Genomic DNA, 18285 nt, shown 5'->3' on the forward strand with positions numbered 1-18285 from the left:
CCCAAGTTGGGCTTGCCTGGGCTATCCAGGCCAGGACTTGAAGAGGCACTATTGAGCAGCTTGCCTGGTGTTACAAAGCCCAGTGCTTGGTTTTAAAGCTTTAAAAAGCATCACCAAACCTGCCATTGGACCAACCTTTTCCCTCCTTGAAGCACGGACAGGAAGAGTTCTGCAGCTTTTGTATCACAAGTATATTTAATCTGAAGAGTTACAAAATAAGGAATCTGCTGAAACAACGCAACGCAGGGGATGCTTCTAGCCGGAACCACTTGGCCTAAGGAGAGGCGTTTAGTAGGCAGTCTGCATATCTGCTTTGCATGGTTCTCTCCTCGCAGAAGTAAGGAGGCCTCACGGGCCGGATCCGTCCTCCTTCAGCTTGCTGTAGGAGCAGCAGTCTTCTGACAGAGACGGGCTAGCAGGCCCGCCATCTGCAACAGCGAGTTCACCCCTTCCGCTATCCTCATGTGAGTATAGCCGATTTCCTAGCCATAGAAAGACAGCTGTTAAGAAACCTGCTGGGTTCATCTTTTCTGCAACAGGGGACGAATTGCCTAACGGAACTCTGCAACATAGATAAGGGGGGAAAGGGTGTGACTCAGCCTTGACTTCAAATTTCAAATCAAGCACACATTTGCATGCGGAGGAGGGACAACCGCATAGCCCGGTCCAGCTGGGGGAGGGACTGGAATAAAAGGGTACAGCGGAAGTACTACTGGGGTGTAAGTCAGAGTGATGCCCCTTTCCCCAGAGCAGAACACCAAAGTTTCTACCCCCACTGGAGCTATTAAGAAGGGTGGCTGGGAGACAGACATAGCAAGGTACGATTTTAAGCTCTAGACCTCATGATCACAATTACAGGTTTGAAAAGTGCGAGGAGCGGTGCCCGAAGCTGGAAAGGGCTGGCTAGTCACATTTCTGTGGAATCACAGTGAAGTACAGAATGTGGCACTGTAAGCGGAATTAAACTTCCTGAGAGCCTCAACTTGTTTTTAAAAGTAATTTTTTTACTTGAAGGAAATTCAGGATGTGAGGGGGTAACAACCACCCTTTAGCGACTTGTGGGTTTTTACTCCTTCCCCCCCTCTAAATTGTACAGGTGACGTTATGCAAAAGTCCCTCAAATTCATGTAATCTGCATAAAATTCAGGTGGAGTTCAGATTGCCTCTGTGCATAACTATCATTTTCTTTTAGGGCGGTCAACACACGTTTCTGCTCCTGAATTTTCTTGACCCCATTTTTCATGTACAGAGCAGAGAGAGGCTTGCTGTGGAGGGGGGCCCTGGGCTGGGTTCACACATACATGCACATCATGTGTTGTGCAAGATTTGGGTACTGCTGCTTCCAGATAATGCTAAAAGACCTCAAGCATGCATGCCTGTCCAAAAAGGGCAATCATCCTTGCTTGTATTGCAACTGTGATCTCTGCTCCACCAATTGCACTCGCTACCTGTTGAGTTCCGCACTCACTTCAAAGCCTTATACGGTCTAGGACCAACCTGAGGGACCACCTCTTCCTGTGTACACCACGAAGAGCTTTACACTCTACGGACCAATACCTCCTGCTGGTCCATGGCCCAGAAGATGTCCGTCTTACCCCTGCCTGGCAGAACAGGCTCCCCATTGAGATCAGGGGCCTGTGGGATCTTCTTCGATTCCATGGGGCCCGTAAGATGGAGCTCTTCCGCCAGGCCTTTGGCAGAGCCAGCGGGCATCTATGTATGGCCTCCTCGAGGTCCTTGTCGCCCATCATTAACGGGCTAGGGAATCTCTCACAGTGACCACCATTTTAATGTCTAGTACTGTGTTTTAAATCTTCTATTTATTGAATTGCTGAAACGTCGTTGAGCCTGCTCGTGGGAAGGGCGGGCTGGAAACAGGAAAAATAGAAATAAATAAACAAACCTTGATAAACTCCAGCTTCAGGTATTCTGCCATTTGGAAGGTTTTACACACTCTGAAAATGTTGCCAATTATGTCTTCGGGTGAGTAGCCGAGTCTCCATAAGTGGGCAAGGATCTGTGAACAGGAACAATGGTCACATGCAACTGGGTTTTTTTTGTTTTTTTTAAAGCACAGTTGTCTTAGGGGCTGCAGTGGGGTAGCCCCATCTACTGTGGCAGTCACAAGAGCCCTGCCTATTTAGGAGATGTCTATGATACCGCTTCACAGTCCTGCTCAAGGCCGCTTACAGTTAAAATAAGTTATCGCTATAAAAAACAAGGCACCGCAAAAAGGAGTCCAGAGAATATATGAGCAGCGTAAAACTGTCAATACGAATAGACCTCACACCAGTAGTAGCCAGGGAGCTGCAAATGTCCCAAAGCAACAGGGCGACTTTACTATGGCAGAACTGAACAGGTAAACCCCCTTCTCCCTGGGTGGTCCCAATCCTAACTGAAACAGCACACGCAAACTAACTTTTCCCGTGACCTTTGTCACGGCTGCTTTGCCCCCCGCCTGTCCGTTACCCACCTTGTAAGCTTCGTTGATATTTGCGCTGACGCAGTGGCCGATCATTTCTTTCACCAGCAAAGGGTGGGGCTCGTCACATACCTGGGGGAAATGACACAATGAAATGACAGCTTTGAACGCACAAGCAACCCTGACTATTGTTTTCGCTGCAGACAGGCCGAGAGACGGGGACAGGGGTTCTCCGTCTCTCCAACTGCAATTTCAGCAATTATTTTTCGGGAACAGCACAAGATAAAACTGGATTAAATGGAGAGATGCACTTAAGAGCCAAGAAACCCAAACGCTCTGCCTCCCTCCCTCCATTTTACAATGAGAACACTCAGTAGTTTTAAAGTCCAGCTTCCCCGCTCCTGAAGACAACGGTTTCAGAATCAAAACGTGGTTGTTAGAAGGACAATAAGTCCCTCAACTGCAGTCTGACATCCCCTGCCAAAGGCTTGGTTTTAAACCCCATGCCGGCGGAGGTGAAAACCTTTTGCTGTGGGACGTTCCGATCGTGCAGCGTCTTGCTGAGATGGGCCTGCTACCCGTCCAGAGCAGTCTTGGCCAGCATCGTGTTTAAATGACACCTCTGTGAAAAGAGAGATGGGGATTCTCTCTCTGGGACACGGATGCTGCAAGAGGGAATAAGGCCCTCCGGCTTCCCTGTCAAGGATCCAGAATCATGAACTTCCCACAGAATCGAGGTAAGAAGTTTCTGGGAGAACGCAAAGGTCCACACCGCTTTGTGCCTTGCGTCACCTTTGCCGTTGCAAACGTGCGAAACAGGATGAGGACAACGTGACTTGCCCAGGGCCACCTTGGCAGGCTGGAGAGCTGAGACGGCGACTTCCCACATCCCTCTTAGGCACTGTTACCACTGAGAGCCAGTTTGGTGTAGTGGTTAAGTGCACGGACTCTAATCTGGGAGAACTGGGTTTGATTCCCCACTCCTCTGCTTGCACCTGCTGATGTGACCTTGGGTCAGTCACAAGCTCTGGCACAGCTATCCACCCACCTCACAGGGTGTCTGTTGTGGGGAGGGGAAGGGAGAGGAGTTTGTAAGCCGCTCTGAGACTCCAAGTGAAGGGCGGGGTATAAATCCAATCTCTTCTTCTTCCTAAGGCCCAACTCTGCAACCGCTAGGTTTTTGGGTTCTGAGCCTAAACTGTTGGATACCGTAAACCCCGTATGCAAGAGGATCAGGGAGGGAAAGGGTTAAGAGAATTCTCTCACTCGGGTGTACTTGGCAGTTAGCCCCGTCCTCTCAAGGGTCAGATGTTGAGCCCCTTTGGCCCTGGCTTGCCTTCTGTTCCATCTTGTGTAGGACCCCTCTTCTTTTCTCTCTTACCTGGGCTTGAAATTGTAGCAACTTAACCTTTTTTAAAGTTAATCTGTTCACAGTGCTAAAAGTACCTGCATGCGGGGGCCATTTCCTGCAGGAGAGGAGCTCCAGCAGTAAAGAGCCCAGGGGGCAGGAACATGCAACAAGCCCCACCCCCTGCTCCCAGCAGCCCTCTGTCAGAGTAAGAAGCAGCCAGGTAAACTGCAGAGTGCCCCCCCCCCGGCCCCCTGGTCCAAAACAGTCCAGTGGCACCTTTAAAACCAAGGTTTATTCAGGTACAAGCTCTCCCTCCTCTGTGAGGGCAGATCTGCATGTCCCCCCCACCCCCAGTAGCTAGCAATCCAAAACAGTCCAGTGGAGCCTGAGCAGTGGGTGTTGCATTCTGACACACTTCCGGTGATGTCAGGGGGTGTGGCATATGCAAATAAGTTATGCTAATGAGCCCCTGCACCTCTTTTGCTACGAAATGACCCCTGCCTGCATGAATATGTCATCCAAGATGTGCTTCTATTTTGAGAAGTAAAATTTCTTTCTCATTACCATTGGAGTCAGATCATCTTTGTAAGTTGTCTGAACAGCAGTTTCCCTTAACCAGGAAACATGGAGGATCCGGGGATACTGTGAAAAAGCTTCTGTGCTTCTAAGGTAAATGATATATTTTTAAAATGTTTAACCGAATACAAACAAGCACAGCTCCAGAGTTGGTTAAAAGGGGTTGAAAGAGCATGCAGGGGAAAGGGCAGAGAAGGATCATGGCCAGCAGGCCGGCCGTACAGGTATGTACTGAACCTACAGGTATGCGTGTGAACGGCTCTCTCTGTGAGATCTGCAAAACAGAGCTGCCCCCGTGTGCCTGTGCAGATTCTTCCAAATGACTGAGCACAGGTCGGGCAATGTTCCCTCTAAGCTGTGGAGTCTTGAGAGCAAAAATTCCACTCTGTGAGCTGCTGGCATTAAAGTTGCGAGCAGGCGATTTGGCTACTGCATGAATTAGTTTGCTCTGGAGCCATCCTTCCTGAGCTAAGACAAAAATCTGTGAACTGGAGGCTACAAAACTGTGAGCTGGCTCACACTAACTCCGCTTAGAGGGACCACTGTTCCCCACAACAGACACCTTGTGAGACAGGTGGGGCTGAGAGAGCTCTGAGAGTACTGGGGCACAGTTGGGCTGCCTCACACTCCCTTATAGTGCATGATGCCTTCATCCTGTCCCCTGAATACCAGACCGTTGTGAGAAGGCAGCCAGTTCCCATCTGAAACACGACTTGTCTGCAGCATGCCCCACAGAAGGGTTTTTCTCGCTCACCTTGAACACGTTGTCACTGTTGATGAAGCCAAATCCAGAATAGGTGGACTGCAGGTTGTTCAGCGCCTGTTAAAAACAACAACAAAGCTGATAAGCCATTTACACAGAACGGAAGCGCTTGTTCTCTGTCAGGGATTTATGTATCAACCTACATACGTGGCCACAGCTTGTCGGCATTAGCTGACATCACAAAATAAAATTGAACTCTGTACAGGACATGCCAGTCCGCTGAAGTGTTATGACTGGCAGCGGCACGGGCCGAGGTGTGAGCCGCCAGGGCTCCTGGTTCGAGTCTCACTTCTGCAGACCCAACTCACTGTGGCTTTAGGCCGGCCACTTGTCTCCGCAGTACTGGGCGAACGATTAATAGCTTGTTTTGCAGGGCTGTCGTTAAGGACTGCCGGCGAATGCACGTGAACCGCTTTGAGCCCTGAAAGATCTATATTCGTGCTAAAGAATTAGGAATGACTGAATGCATGTTGAGCATGGTAACGAAGCCATTTTAAATTATCCTGTTAGAGAGAAGAAGAAATGCCTCGTCCTTTTTGTGCTGCTGCTTGGTTGGCTTGAGGATGGACCATCCTGGGGCTGGGCAGCAGTGGGGTGGTGGGGAACAAGGGTCCTTCTAAACTGTGGTGCCCTGTGAGCAAAAATTCTACTTTGTGAGCTACTGCCATGAAAGTTGTGCATGAGTGATTTGGCTGCTGCATCGATTAAGTTTGCTCTGGAGCCCTCCTTCCTGAGCTCAGTCAAAAATGTGCGCGCTGGAGGCTAAAAAACTGAGCTAGCTCACACTAAGTCAGCTTAGAGGGAACATTGGTGGGGAATGCCCGTGCCCGGATACGCCTGCCACTTGGGGCAGCAAAACGAGTTGAGCCAGCATTGGCTAGCAGATCGTTTCACAATGCGCTGGTGCTCTGCTTACGGCATTCTACCATCTGGCTGGATGGAGGGACGGGGACTTGCAGGTGAGCAAGCCCTGCTTTGTGGGACACCCAGAGCCGGCCTCCGGGGTTGTGGCTCTTTTTTGCTCCCAGTTCAGCCCACTCGGTGGTATTTTTATATTTTGTCCTGCTGCACGGAGGTCGGAGTGAGCAGCGGGGACCTCTTGTGCTTTCGGCAAGGAGCCATACCTGGGAAGGGCTGCGGTTAATCATATCATGTTCAAGCCAATATCTGTGGGCCGCCTCAGGCCCAGCAAACAACCAGGACATTTGGGGTGATCCAGCATGGTGGAAATGGAGGGAGTCTTCGATCTGGAGCTGCTTTGCTGTCTTGCAGCATCCCCGCTGTGGTTTCTTGTGACATTTATCAACCCTGCCGTGCTGCCTGTGTCACAGAGACCACAAGTCCTCTGCAGAACGCCTACTCCCTCCCGCCAAGGTGAGCGCTCGCTTTGGACAGGTTGTGGGGCCTTGCCGCTGGCAACAGCAAAAGCCACATAACATGCAGCAGACCACACTGGGGGCGTTTCCCACAAGTCCTCTAGACAAACCTGAAGAAAAAGAGGCTACAGTGTGTGACCCCCCCCCCAGCCTTCGTTTCTGACATGAAACTGCCTTAATATTGAGTCTGTCTATAAGGGTCCCTTTAGCATGGCCTCCTACCCTCCAATTGCCAGTGGCTCTGTAGGGTCTTGGGAAGACAGAGGGGTTCATTCCCAGCCCTGCTACCAGAGCCGACTCCTAGCTGGAGATACCGGGGTGGGGGTAGGTCCCCGGATCGCTCTCAACCCACCTGCCTCATATCCCCCTGGGCCGTGAAGATAATGGCTTCCAACCCGTCGTCCGTATACGGCACGTTCTCCTTCTCCACAATTTTCATCAGCCTTGCCAGGATCTGGGCGTCCGTCAGCTTGGTGTAACGGAGCACTGCGCAGCGGGACTGGATCGGCTCTGGGGAGACAGACGGGGGGATGCCGCTTCGGCCTTTTACATTTACAAAAAAGCCACTTCGTTTTCCTTCCTAACTGCTGCAAGCAGGGCTCTCTTTGTAGCCGGAACTCCTTTGCCTATTAGGCGACACACACCCTAATGTAGCCAATCCTCCAAGAGCTTACAGAGCTCTTCTTACAGGGGCTACTTGTAAGCTCTTGGAGGATTGGCTACATTAGGGGGGGTGTCGCCTAATAGGCAAAGGAGCTCCTGCTACAAAAATAGCCCTGGAAGCCTGCCTACCTTCCCCCTGGAGGAGAGGCCCTTCATTTGGACTTCCACCTATAGTTTTGCCAAGCCCTTTCCAGACCCCCAAAGTCGCCTGGTCTGTAACGGAGCACAGCCAGAGGCGTTTGGGTGCCAGCCAGAGGAGCCAAATATTTACCCCGCTGACTGATACCTGGAAGAACCCACCAGCAGTGTTCCCTCTAAGTTGAGTTAGTGTGAGCTCGCTCACAGTTTTTTAGCCTCCAGCTCACAGATGTTTGTCTTAGCTCAGGAAGGATGGCTCCAGAGCAAACCAATTTATGCAGCAGCCAGATCGCTCACTCACAACTTGAATGCCAGCAGCTCACAAAGAAGAATTTTTGCTCACAAGACTCCACAGCTTAGAGGGAGCATTGCCCACCAGTAAGTTTTATTTTTATTAATTAAAACGTTTGCATCCAGCCTCTCCTCATGAATCAAGGTGGCTTACAGGTTAAGAACGTAAGAGAAGCCAATCTTGGATCAGGCCAATGGCCCATCCAGTCCAACACAAATGTGGCCCTAGTTAGGGAGTAATGTGATTAGCACCCTCTCTGTAAACCGCCCAGAGACCTCCAACGGGGGTTAGGGCGGTATAAGAAATTGAAAATATAAATAAATAAACACTCTGTGTCACACAGTGGCCAAAAATACCAGGTGCCATCAGGAGATCCTTCTACATGAGCCTCAATGAAATGAACGGAGCCGTGTGGAAGGCTGTACCCGCTAAGATGGAGAAGGGGTGAAGTCAGAGGGAGTCCAACACTGGCCTGTCTCCTGCATTGCTGCCCCTGCTGGCCTCCTGCTCCTGTTGCAGGAGGGCTCTTAACTTGGCCCCTCCCATTTTGTGAGTGGCCCGGCCCCCACAGCAGCCGTGGTCTAGTGGTGCCTGTCAGCCTCTCTTAAAATTCCAGAAGAACCCATGAGCTGAAGAAGGATCGGGAGACCACTGGCCCTAGAAACAGGCCCCGAAGCTGAAAGCAGCTCCCACTCACCAATGATCTTGTCGGAGGCGTTGCAGGCAAGAGCAAAGCGCGTCGTTTTGGAGTAGATCTCCATAGTCCGCCTCAGGGCCTGCTGGGCTCCGTCTGTCATGCTATTGGGGAAGCGGGGAAGGAATGAACCACAATTTAGGCCTCGGCAACCCTTTCACGGTCTCCCACGGCCGACTGCTTTTGTCTTGCGTGGAAGTCTGGCTTTACTATATTTTCGGGACCACCTTTTTACTGCTCCTGCATTCGGGGCCTTTTGCAATGCAGAAGAACTCCCTGCGATATGATAAAAAGGGGAAGAGGGAGGGGAAGGAAACAAGCATTTGGGTGCCAGCTCCTGGATCGTTTATCTGCTGAAGCCATAATGACTGGGTAGCCTAGTTGTTTTCACTGCATTCATACCCCACCTTTCTCCCTAGTGGGGGACCCAAAGTGCCTCACTTCGTTTTCTCCTCCCTCTTATCCTCACAACAACCCTGTGAGGCAGGTTAGGCTGAGTGCGTGTGACTGGCCCAAGGTCACCTGGCAAGCTTCCGTGGCAGAGTGGGGATTTGAACCTGGGTCCCCCGGATCCTAGTCCAACATGGTGACCATTACACCACACCACTCTGACTAGCACTGATCAGCAGCTGGAGGGGCCTCACTAGCTCCCTCCTTCCTCTTCCATGGGGAGGGGGAATGGCAGAGGGTGCAAGGAAGACCGTTCCCTGTTTGCTACTCGCCATTCAAAGTACAGATCTGTTGCTGCCTTCAGACATCACAGTGAGCCACAGAGGGCAGAAATGGATGCCTGTCTCCCTGCCTGGAAAGGGTCCGCTGCTATCAGTGGCAGAACCGCTACCGTCTGCTCTAGCCAGCTCCTTCCTGTGCCTGGCTCTTTTTGTAGCAGGAATTCCTTTGCCTATTAGGCCACACACACCCCTAATGTAGCCAATCCTCCAAGAGCTTACAGAGCTCTTCTTACAGGAGCTACTGTAAGCTCTTGGAGGATTGGCTACATTAGGGGTGTGTCACTTAATATGCAAATGAGTACCTGCTACAAAAAGAGCCCTGGAGTTTTTTTTCTTTTCTTTTTTTTATTTAATACATTTTATTTACAAATATGCAGATGCAAAACAGATACAAGGCACCAAAAACTTAAAATGTTCAGTACCCTTTCCCTGTTTTTGTTTCCAGCAGTTTGCGTTAGACGGGAAATCAATACCCCCCCCCCCTCTCCATATACCCCACATATTGCTTCTTGGGATTTAAAAGAAGAAGAACTTTCCCAGATATTTGCACATAGGGAAATTTTCTTCCCAGCCTTGACATTCATCACCAACCACAACTGGGAATACCAAACAATACCAAAATAAAAAGAAGCTACGTCCTTCAGGCAGCTTAAATAAAAATTCTTTACTAATCCTAACAGTTCTCCCACCCTAAGACCAAGCCTCCCTCTTCCAAGCCCACAATATAAGTTCTGAACTTCCCAAGAACAGCAAAGACCAAAAAAAAGAGCCAAGGCACCCTCCATTCCCATGAACTCTCTACCCCCACCCCATCACACCCAATGGTCCATGTAAGCTGTGAAGTCTTGTGAGCAAAACCTCTACTCTGTGAGCTACTGGCATTAAAGTTGTGAGTGAGTGATTTGGCTGCTGCATAAACTAGTTGGCTCTGGAGCCCTCCTTAAGAACATAAGAGAAGCCAATGTTGGATCAGGCCAATGGCCCATCTAGTCCAACACACTGTCACACAGCAGCAAAAAATACCAGGTGCCATCAGGAGGTCCAGCAGTGGGGCCAGGACACTAGAAGCCCTCCCACTGTTGCCCCCCCCCAAGCACCAATAATACAGAGCATCACTTGCCCCAGACTGAGAGTTCCTACCTATACCTTGTGGCTAATAGCTACTCTTGGACCACTGCTCCATATGGTTATCCATAAGAACATAAGAGAAGCCAATGTTGGATCAGGCCAGTGGCCCATCCAGTCCAACACTCTGTCACACAGTGGCCAAAAATACCAGGTGCCATCAGGAGGTCCAGCAGTGGGGCCAGGACACTAGAAGCCCTCCCACTGTTGCCCTCCCCCCAGGCACCAAGAATACAGAGCATCACTTGCCCCAGCCTGAGAGTTCCTATCTATACCTTGTGGCTAATAGCCCCTGATGGACCTCTGCTCCATATGCTTATCTAATTCCCTCTTGAAGCTGTCCATGCTTGTAGCCGCCGCCACCTCCTGTGGCAGTGAATTCCATGTGGGAATCCTTCCTGAGCGAAGACAGAAATGTGTGAGCAAGAGGCTAGAAAATGGTGAGCCAGCTCACACTAACTCAGCTTAGAGGGAACACTGCCTACACAGTCACCACCTGCCCTCTCCCTGCCTATGGACCAACCCCTGTACCTTTAGTTTGTGGATTACAGGTAAGAGTTGTTGTTAACATGAGTTTAAACACATCAGTGTTGTTGTTTTTTGTGTGTGTACACGGGTTGATTGTGATAGTGTAAGCTCCTTTGTGTCCCCACTACGTGGCGAAAAGCAGGTTAAACATGTTCAAATAAATAAGTTAGTGAGTTAAAGGTCTCTGGGGTTAAAAGAATGTGTCACGCACCTGTCCGCTTCATCCAAGATGATGATTTTGTGCCGGCCTTTTGGAAGCGTGACCTTCTGCTGAGCGAACATCTTGATTTTGTTCCTTACAACGTCGATGCCTCTGAAAACCAGAATGTTCGGTTACCATTGGTTCAGCCCTTTGCAGTCGGGCATGTCACATTGGAGGCCAGAAATGGAAGCAATTAGAAAACACAGGTGAAGAAATTAGAAAACACAGGTGAAATCTGATTTCCACTGGAGATGCACACAGCAAAAGCTACAGTTGTCAGGTAAAGGTGATTCGGGGAATAACCCCAATCATTTTTGCTCGGCAGCTTCTCTGCAGCGATTGATGGAGATTGTAGGTCTCATATCATCCTCTTGGGTGGCTGGAAAAAGGTCAGCCACCCAATTTTGCAAAACAGGCAAGTTACAATCTGTGAAGGCAGCAGAGAAACGGTTGGAAACCTGCCACAAGTTTTGCTTAGAGAGCCAAATGGGCCTTTTGACAGGGCTTCAAGCAAAGAAGCCGGTATAGGGCAGACATGACACTTGTCTGGACCTTAGAAACAGCACAGAGGTGGAAACGGGGGCCAGGAGCGCAGCACCGTTTGTGGAATCTGCAAAGACTGTAAGGCCAGGCATAATCCACCTCACAATGACACCCAACAACTCACCTGTCATTTGAGGCATTCAGTTCCAAAACAGCATCCTTTAAGGCCGGGCCCAGCAACGCCCGTGCCAGACATAAGATACTGGTAGTTTTACCGGTACCTGGAGGACCCTACAAATGCAAGATTGCCAAGAGTGAAGTTTAAGGTACTCCAGTGACTTAGACATATGCGTGTCCTCATCCCCACCCCTGTTAATCAACGGCTGGGCCAAAGGAATTCTGAATGGGAATGGCGCCTGTGAGGCCCAGTGAAGTCAACAGCATTCCTGTGGGATATTTTGGAACCGGCTCCTTCATAGACATCTCACCTCACTCTCAGAAGGCTCTTGGGGCGACTCAGAACCCTGTTTTTTAATCGAGAAATTCTGCCCCGGTACTGTCCTTAACAAAGTGCCTTCTGTATCTGCTCTCTGCTGAAATTAATGTTCATCAACAGAAAAGATTCACAAGGAGATCGTTAAACCAGATGGTCGGACCAGAACCAACGGGTTGAAATTAAATCCGAAGAGTTTTCGGCTGAAAATTAGGAAGAACATCCAGACAGTGAGAGCGGTTCCTCAGTGGAACAGGCTTCCTCGGGAGGTGGTGGGGTCTCCTTCTTTGGAGGTTTTCAAACAGAGGTTAGATGGCCATCTGTCAGCAAGGCTGATTCTGGGAACTTAGGCAGATCACGAGAGGGAGGGCAGGAAGGGTTGCCTCAGTGCTTAGTTCTTGTGGCCCTTTCTTACGTGCCCAGGGAAATGCTGATTGCCTCTTTGGGGTCAGGAAGCAATTTTTCTCCAGGCCAGTTTGGCCGGGGATCCTGTCATCTTCTGGGCATGGAACAGGGGTCACTGCAGGTGTTGGGGGGGAGGTATTTGTGAATTCCCTGCATTGTGCAGGGGGTTGGACTAGATGATCTTGGAGGTCCCTTCCAATTCTATGATTCTACCATGGTGACAAATACTCACTGCAATGATAATATTTGGAACATTCCCTTCCCTTGCAAAGACCTTGGGGAGAAATGAGAAAAAGGGTTAAGTTGATGCAAAAGAAATGAACACGCTTTCTGTTGTTAGGGTGTCTGAAGAACTGAGGCAAACAGAAATAACAGGAGATGAATGTCTATGACTACTGTACACGTTAAAAACTCAACAGGGAAATTGTTCATCTCCTACCCAGCACCTGTAATCTGTTAAACTCAGCCTCTGTGCTGGTTGATGGGGACGTTGCAAATACTACGCAGATCTTTTTAAAAAGAGGTCTAGGAAGTCACAGGCCTACAGAAAGGATTTGCTAAGTTCATAGCAGAACAGAGCCTGCTGAGTAAAAGTCAGCATGGCTTCAGCAAAGGGAAGTCCCGCCTCACCAACTTTTTGGATTTTCTTTGAGAAGGTTAACAAACATGTAGATAAAGGTGGCCTTGAGAGACAGTACATAAGAGGACTTCCAGAAGGCTTCTGGCAAAGCCCCTTCCCAAAGGATCCTGCATAGCAGCTGTGGGTCCTCTTATGGATTAAAACTTGGCTGAACAGGAAGCAAAAATGAGGAGCAATTGGACAGTTCCTGTGATGGAGGAACGTAAGTGCTGAGGACTGGCATTGGCATCAGTGCTACTTAATTCAGAAATTATCTAGAGGGTTGGGAGGCATTGATACACGAGGGCCCCCAGCAATACTCAAAACTTATTTTCAAGATTAAGCCTGACTGAAAACCAGGTGGACTCAACGGGAGACCACACAGGCTTTAAGATAACTGTCCTGAATAAGCGCTTTTAGGAAATGCAGCTTTAAAAATTTATCTCACACAGCAAAGCTGTCAACATACCTCCAGTCTACTAACTGTGTCTTCATTTCCAACTATTTCAGAGAGCTTTATCGGCCTGTATTTTTCAACCCTGTGTAAAAAAAAAATTCTTTTAATCACATGAAACCTCTTTCAAGTCCTGGGTGGGGGGGGAGAATCTACAACCAAGCCCACTGGTGGACAGAGAAATTATGTGGACGTTGCCAAGATGGCTCCTTGACATAGTCCTGCCACAGCCCATTGTTTTATTACCCATGAGAGTTGAAAATGAAGTTCTATGCTATTCAACATCTACATGCGCCCCCTTGCCCAGATTGCCTGGAGGCATGGGCTTGGGTGTCAGCAATATGCAGATGACACCCAGCTATATCTGTTGTTGGGCAGTCAGTCCAACTCTACTCTTATTATAGTCACATCGCCATCGCTATGTTAATGGTTTTAATAACTTACTGTGTATTTAATATTAATATTTATTCTAATTTATATTGTTTTATCTATGGTTCTTTTGTAAGCCGCCCTGAGCCTGTGGGGAGGGCGGGGTAAAAATCTAATAAATAAATAAAGTTTAGAGACAGTCTGTCTCTGAATGCCAATTTTTTTTTTGGGGGGGGGGGTTGACAGCAGTGGGAGGGGGTTGTTTTAATGGCAGGCTTCCTGGCTGGCCACAACTAGAAGCAAACTGATGGACCCCGAGCCTGATCCAGAAGGGTGCACCTTACATTCTTATTATCTAAGGCACCTGAGAAAGGAACTTCCACAGACAGAGGCAGTATACCTTTGCAGTGCACATATGACAGTCAATGTTCCCTCTAAGCTGTGGAGTCTTGTGAGCAAAAATTCTACTTTGTGAGCTCCTGGCATTAAAGTTGTGAGTGAGCGATTTGGCTGCTGCATGAATTAGTCTGCTCTGAAACCAATCCTTCCCAAGCTAAGACAAAAATGTGTCAGCCAGAGGCTAAAAAGCTGCGAGCTAGCTCACACTAACTCAGCTTAGAGGGAACACTGATGACAGTGTGTGTGTGGGAGGTGGGAGGGGTCTTCTTATAACCTGTTTGTGGAGTTCCTCAGAGGTATTTGGCTGGCTACACATGGACAAATATGGTCACAGTCCGTAGACATGCAAAAATAAAGCCACAAGAACTGTACACAGTGCGCTCAATATTTCTTTAACGAAAACCGTAAAGTTGTAAATATGAAATGTACAAAAATAATGATACATTCAAGTTGTAAATTCAGGTACATAAGGATAGAAGATGACAACGACAGGACGGTGGTCTCCGGAATGTGATTCCGTTTCGACAAACGTCTTCTTCTAACCAAGAGTCTATAAGTTGATAATGTATGAAATACTGCACTTCAATGGAAAAGTTGCCCAATTCACATGGAGTTCAATAACAGTTTCACCTATTTCATTGCACAAGTAATGGAGAAGAACATCTCTCAGACAGAATAAAGCTTATGCGTCTTTATTCTGTCTGAATATTTTTTTTGTACATTTCATATTTACAACTTTACGGTTTTCGTTAAAGAAATACTGAGCGCACTGTGCACAGTTCTTGTGGCTTTATTTTTGCATGGCTACACATGGAAACAAGATGCTGAACTATGGGAACCATTATGGTTTTTTCCAGGGGTCTTTTTGGGGGGGGGGGACGCGGGGGATCGCAGTTCCCCCGGGTGAGGTGCGGGGGCGGGGCACACAACGAAGCCCCGCCCCCTGCTTCTGGCCGCCCCGCTTCCGGCCCTCATTCAGCCAGGAGGAGGCAGAAGAGGGAGGGTAAGTTGCTTCCTCCCCGCCTCTCCCCACCCCTGCCTGCCTGGGGCCAGGGAGGGCCTTCGCGGGGCTTCCTCACACTCCCACCGGCCTTGCAGGTCCTCCGCCGGGCCCCTGATGTCAGGGGGTGTGGCATATGCTAATGAGTTATGCTAATGAGTTCCCCTAGCTCTTTTTCTACGAAACGACCCCTGTTTTTTTCTCTCTGCACTCTTATTTATTTTGAACATGTATATCCTGCCTCTCCGGAGCCATCTGCTGGCAAGTAAGGTGGTCTTGAACTGCTCGGTCTGCTCTTGTTATATCTCCTTGACAGCTAACGACTATAGGCCCACTATCCTTCTCCTTTGCGACACCATCCGCTACAGAACCAACACCCACCTCCAAAGCCACAGGTGGGAGGGTAACTCTATTAACCAGGATGCTTAGGAAAAGAACAACCATGTTCAGAGGCTGTATGCCTCCAAATATAAATTACGGAACAGCAACAGTTGGGGCAGATAATTGATCTTACCGTCCTTTCCATTGTAGGACTGCTAGGGTAGCAACAAGATAAGCCAGGTTGCCAAGTCCCCCTGGGCACTGCCGGGGGTGGAGGGAAGGGTTACCAGATCCAAGTTGCGACGCTCCTGGAGATTTGGGGATGGAGTCTGGGGAGGACAGGGACCTCAGCAGGGTACAGTGCCATGGAGTCCACCATTTTCTCCAGGGCAACTGATTTCTGTAGCCTGGAGATAAGCTATGGTTGCCAACCTCCAGACGGCACCTGGAAATCTACTATTACAACAGCTCTCCAGATAACCAACATCAGTTCCCGTGGAGAAAATGGAAACGTTGAAGGATGGAGTCTATGCCATTAGGGAAAGGTTTCCCTTGCTCGAAAGCCAGTCGAATCCGACTCTAGGGCTGCGGTGCTCATCTCCGTTTCCAAGCCAAAGAGCCAGCGCTGTCCGAAGACATTTCCGTGGTCGTGTGGCTGGCATGACTAGGTGCCGAGGCGCACGGAACACTGTTACCTTCCCACCGAAGTGGTACCTTTGTATCTACTTGCATATTCTTGCTTTCGAACGGCCAGGTTGGCAGGAGCTGGGGCCAGAGACGGGAGCTCACTCCATCATGCAGGAATTGGGTCTCGAACTCCCGAACTCCAGGTTGGCAGGACCTGAGGCCAGAGACGGGAGCTCACTCCATCATGCAGGAATTGGGTCTCGAACTCCCGAACTCCAGGTTGGCAGGAGCTGGGGCCAGAGACGGGAGCTCACTCCGTCATGCAGCACTTGGGTCTCGAACTCCCGAGCTCCAGGTCTGCAGTTCAGCATCTTAATCACTTGAGCCACTGCAACCCTGCTCTATGGCATTATACCCGCCCAAACCCCACCTTCCTCAGGAATTTCCTAACCCAGAGCTGGCAACCCTAAGATGAGCCATGAAACCGGGGGGGTGGGGGGTCCTAGGTTCCACCTTATAGTACAAGCCATGCCAGTTGGGAATGGAGCCTCCCCATACAAAGGCCGTCTATCGTGCAACAAAAGCTGCAGGACAAGGGAAAGGGACAGGCTGAGAAGCATTTGGTTGGCCACTTTGAAGATCAAGGTTTTGGTCTTGATCCCGCTCACGCCGCCTGCTGAAGCCTGAGCGCTACAGCCAAAATGACACCGGCTCTTCATTCACCCTTGCTGGCCGCAGTACAGCCCTCACAGAACCGGCTCCTCCCGCTCCTCCCCGTCCCAAAGAAGCAGCGGGACTCCCTCCTCTCACCAGGGTAGCTCGTAATGGCCGCTCCCCGAGGCGCTCGCGGTCCCTTCTCGCTTCTCAGGCCCGGCGACGTCCATGGCGACCTCCGCCATGACAGCTTCGCGCCGAAAAGATCGCCGGCCCCGCCCTCGATTACGTCACGGGACGGCGGGGGGCGCCATTTTAACAGCGAGTAAGGAAAGGGCGGGGACGCGGACTTCTTCCTGGACGCCTGCTCGGTGGAGATGGATGAAGCTTCTGCCAGCAGATGGGCGGGTCCTTTGCGGGAGGGTCGTTCGAAAGAAGAGAATAGAACTAAATGTCCGGTCTTTTCTCTCCCGCTTTTTCTTACTGGGCTAAACCAAAGGTCCGTCTGTTGAAGTCTTAAATTTCAGGGACAGGTTAAAAGAAAACACAAACATTTTTATTCGCCCAGGGCCGATTTGGTCGCCTGCTTTAACGGGAGGTTCATTTTCAGGTCACCCCTTGGGGAAAATGAATTTCGTATTTTGTTCCGTTCCACTTATTTTTAATTTATTTTTTTTTGCTTCCTGCGTGTTTTGTTGTTCCCTTTATAATTAGTTGTGTTTAGCGTAGCTTTTGGTATGGTTGGTCGCTCTCCTGGAACTGGGAGTCTGTGGCAGAGCAATCATTTAGATAAAATAAGTGGATTTTAAAAATCTGATCCGTCGGCACTCTTTGGAGGAGGAGTTAGGTTGTCTCCTAGCCAGAACAGGGTCGTGAACCCAGATCCTGCAAAACCTGATTCTCCTGATTGCGTGGAAAATGCTTTTTAAAAACTTTCAAAAAGGCATCATCCCTGATTCAGGACCCCTCTTCTATGTCCATTTACAATATTGGCCGGAAGAGGGAGACTATACATATGGGATAATCAGAAATGGCGGGGCGGGGGGGGGCGTAGGGTTGCCAGCCTCCAGGTGGGGCCTGGAGATCTTCTGCTTTTGCAACTGAGCTCCAGCTGACAGAGATCAGCTCCCCTGGAGAAAATGACTGCTTTGAAGGGTGGCCTCTATGGCATTGTAGCCTGCCGAGGCCCCTCCCCTTCCCAGTGCCGAGGCCCCTCCCCTTCCCAATCTCCACCCTCTCCTGGATCCACGCCCAAAGTCTCCAGGTATTTTCCAACCCAGACCTGGCAACCCTAGCAGGGTGGGGTGGGGTAGGGAAGCTGAAAAATGACAAACTCTCCTTTTGTCTCTGAAAACTTGGCACTCAGTTTTTGGCCCGGATCTCAGAGGTCATTTCGGGGGGGATCGCGGGGGATCGCAGTCCCCCCGGGTGAGGTGCAGGGGGGCGGGGCACACAACGAAGCCCCGCCCCTTCTTCCGGCCGCCCCGCTTCTGGCCCTCATTCTGTTGCAGAAGGAGGAAGAAGCAGGAGGGTAAGTTGGCGTCCTCCCCCTCTGCCTGGCCGAGGTCACTCCACGTGGCCTCCGCAAGGACTCCCAGCC

At 50.0% G+C, this 18285-nt stretch overlaps 1 protein-coding gene across 1 annotated transcript; it reads right to left on the reverse strand.

Annotated features, from left to right (window-relative positions):
* Positions 1-230: 230 nt before the first annotated feature.
* Positions 231-16972, reverse strand: RFC2 (replication factor C subunit 2). Its single transcript, XM_015428167.1, has 11 exons — positions 16842-16972; positions 13331-13400; positions 12475-12516; positions 11529-11635; positions 10871-10972; positions 8279-8379; positions 6841-6998; positions 5104-5169; positions 2474-2554; positions 1904-2017; positions 231-482 (listed from the first exon to the last, which is right to left on the reverse strand). Exons 1-11 carry the CDS (start codon positions 16928-16930, stop codon positions 372-374), a joined length of 1041 nt encoding a protein of 346 aa, XP_015283653.1. The 5' UTR covers positions 16931-16972; the 3' UTR covers positions 231-371.
* Positions 16973-18285: the final 1313 nt, after the last annotated feature.

The sequence above is a fragment of the Gekko japonicus genome, unplaced genomic scaffold (assembly GCF_001447785.1).
Source record: "Gekko japonicus isolate JY-2015 unplaced genomic scaffold, Gekko_japonicus_V1.1 scaffold677, whole genome shotgun sequence".
NCBI lineage: Eukaryota > Metazoa > Chordata > Lepidosauria > Squamata > Gekkonidae > Gekko > Gekko japonicus.

What these genes read in the sequence shown, in the direction of transcription:
- RFC2 (XM_015428167.1), bottom strand. Translation starts at nt 16,930, where the DNA reads ATGGCGGAGGTCGCCATGGACGTCGCCGGGCCTGAGAAGCGAGAAGGG. An exon ending in ACACAGTTAGTAGACTGGAG is followed by an intron (nt 12,517 to 13,330) that starts GTATGTTGACAG and finishes TTTCTCCCCAAG; the next exon opens with GTCTTTGCAAGGGAAGGGAA. An exon ending in CTGAATGCCTCAAATGACAG is followed by an intron (nt 10,973 to 11,528) that starts GTGAGTTGTTGG and finishes TCTGGTTTTCAG; the next exon opens with AGGCATCGACGTTGTAAGGA.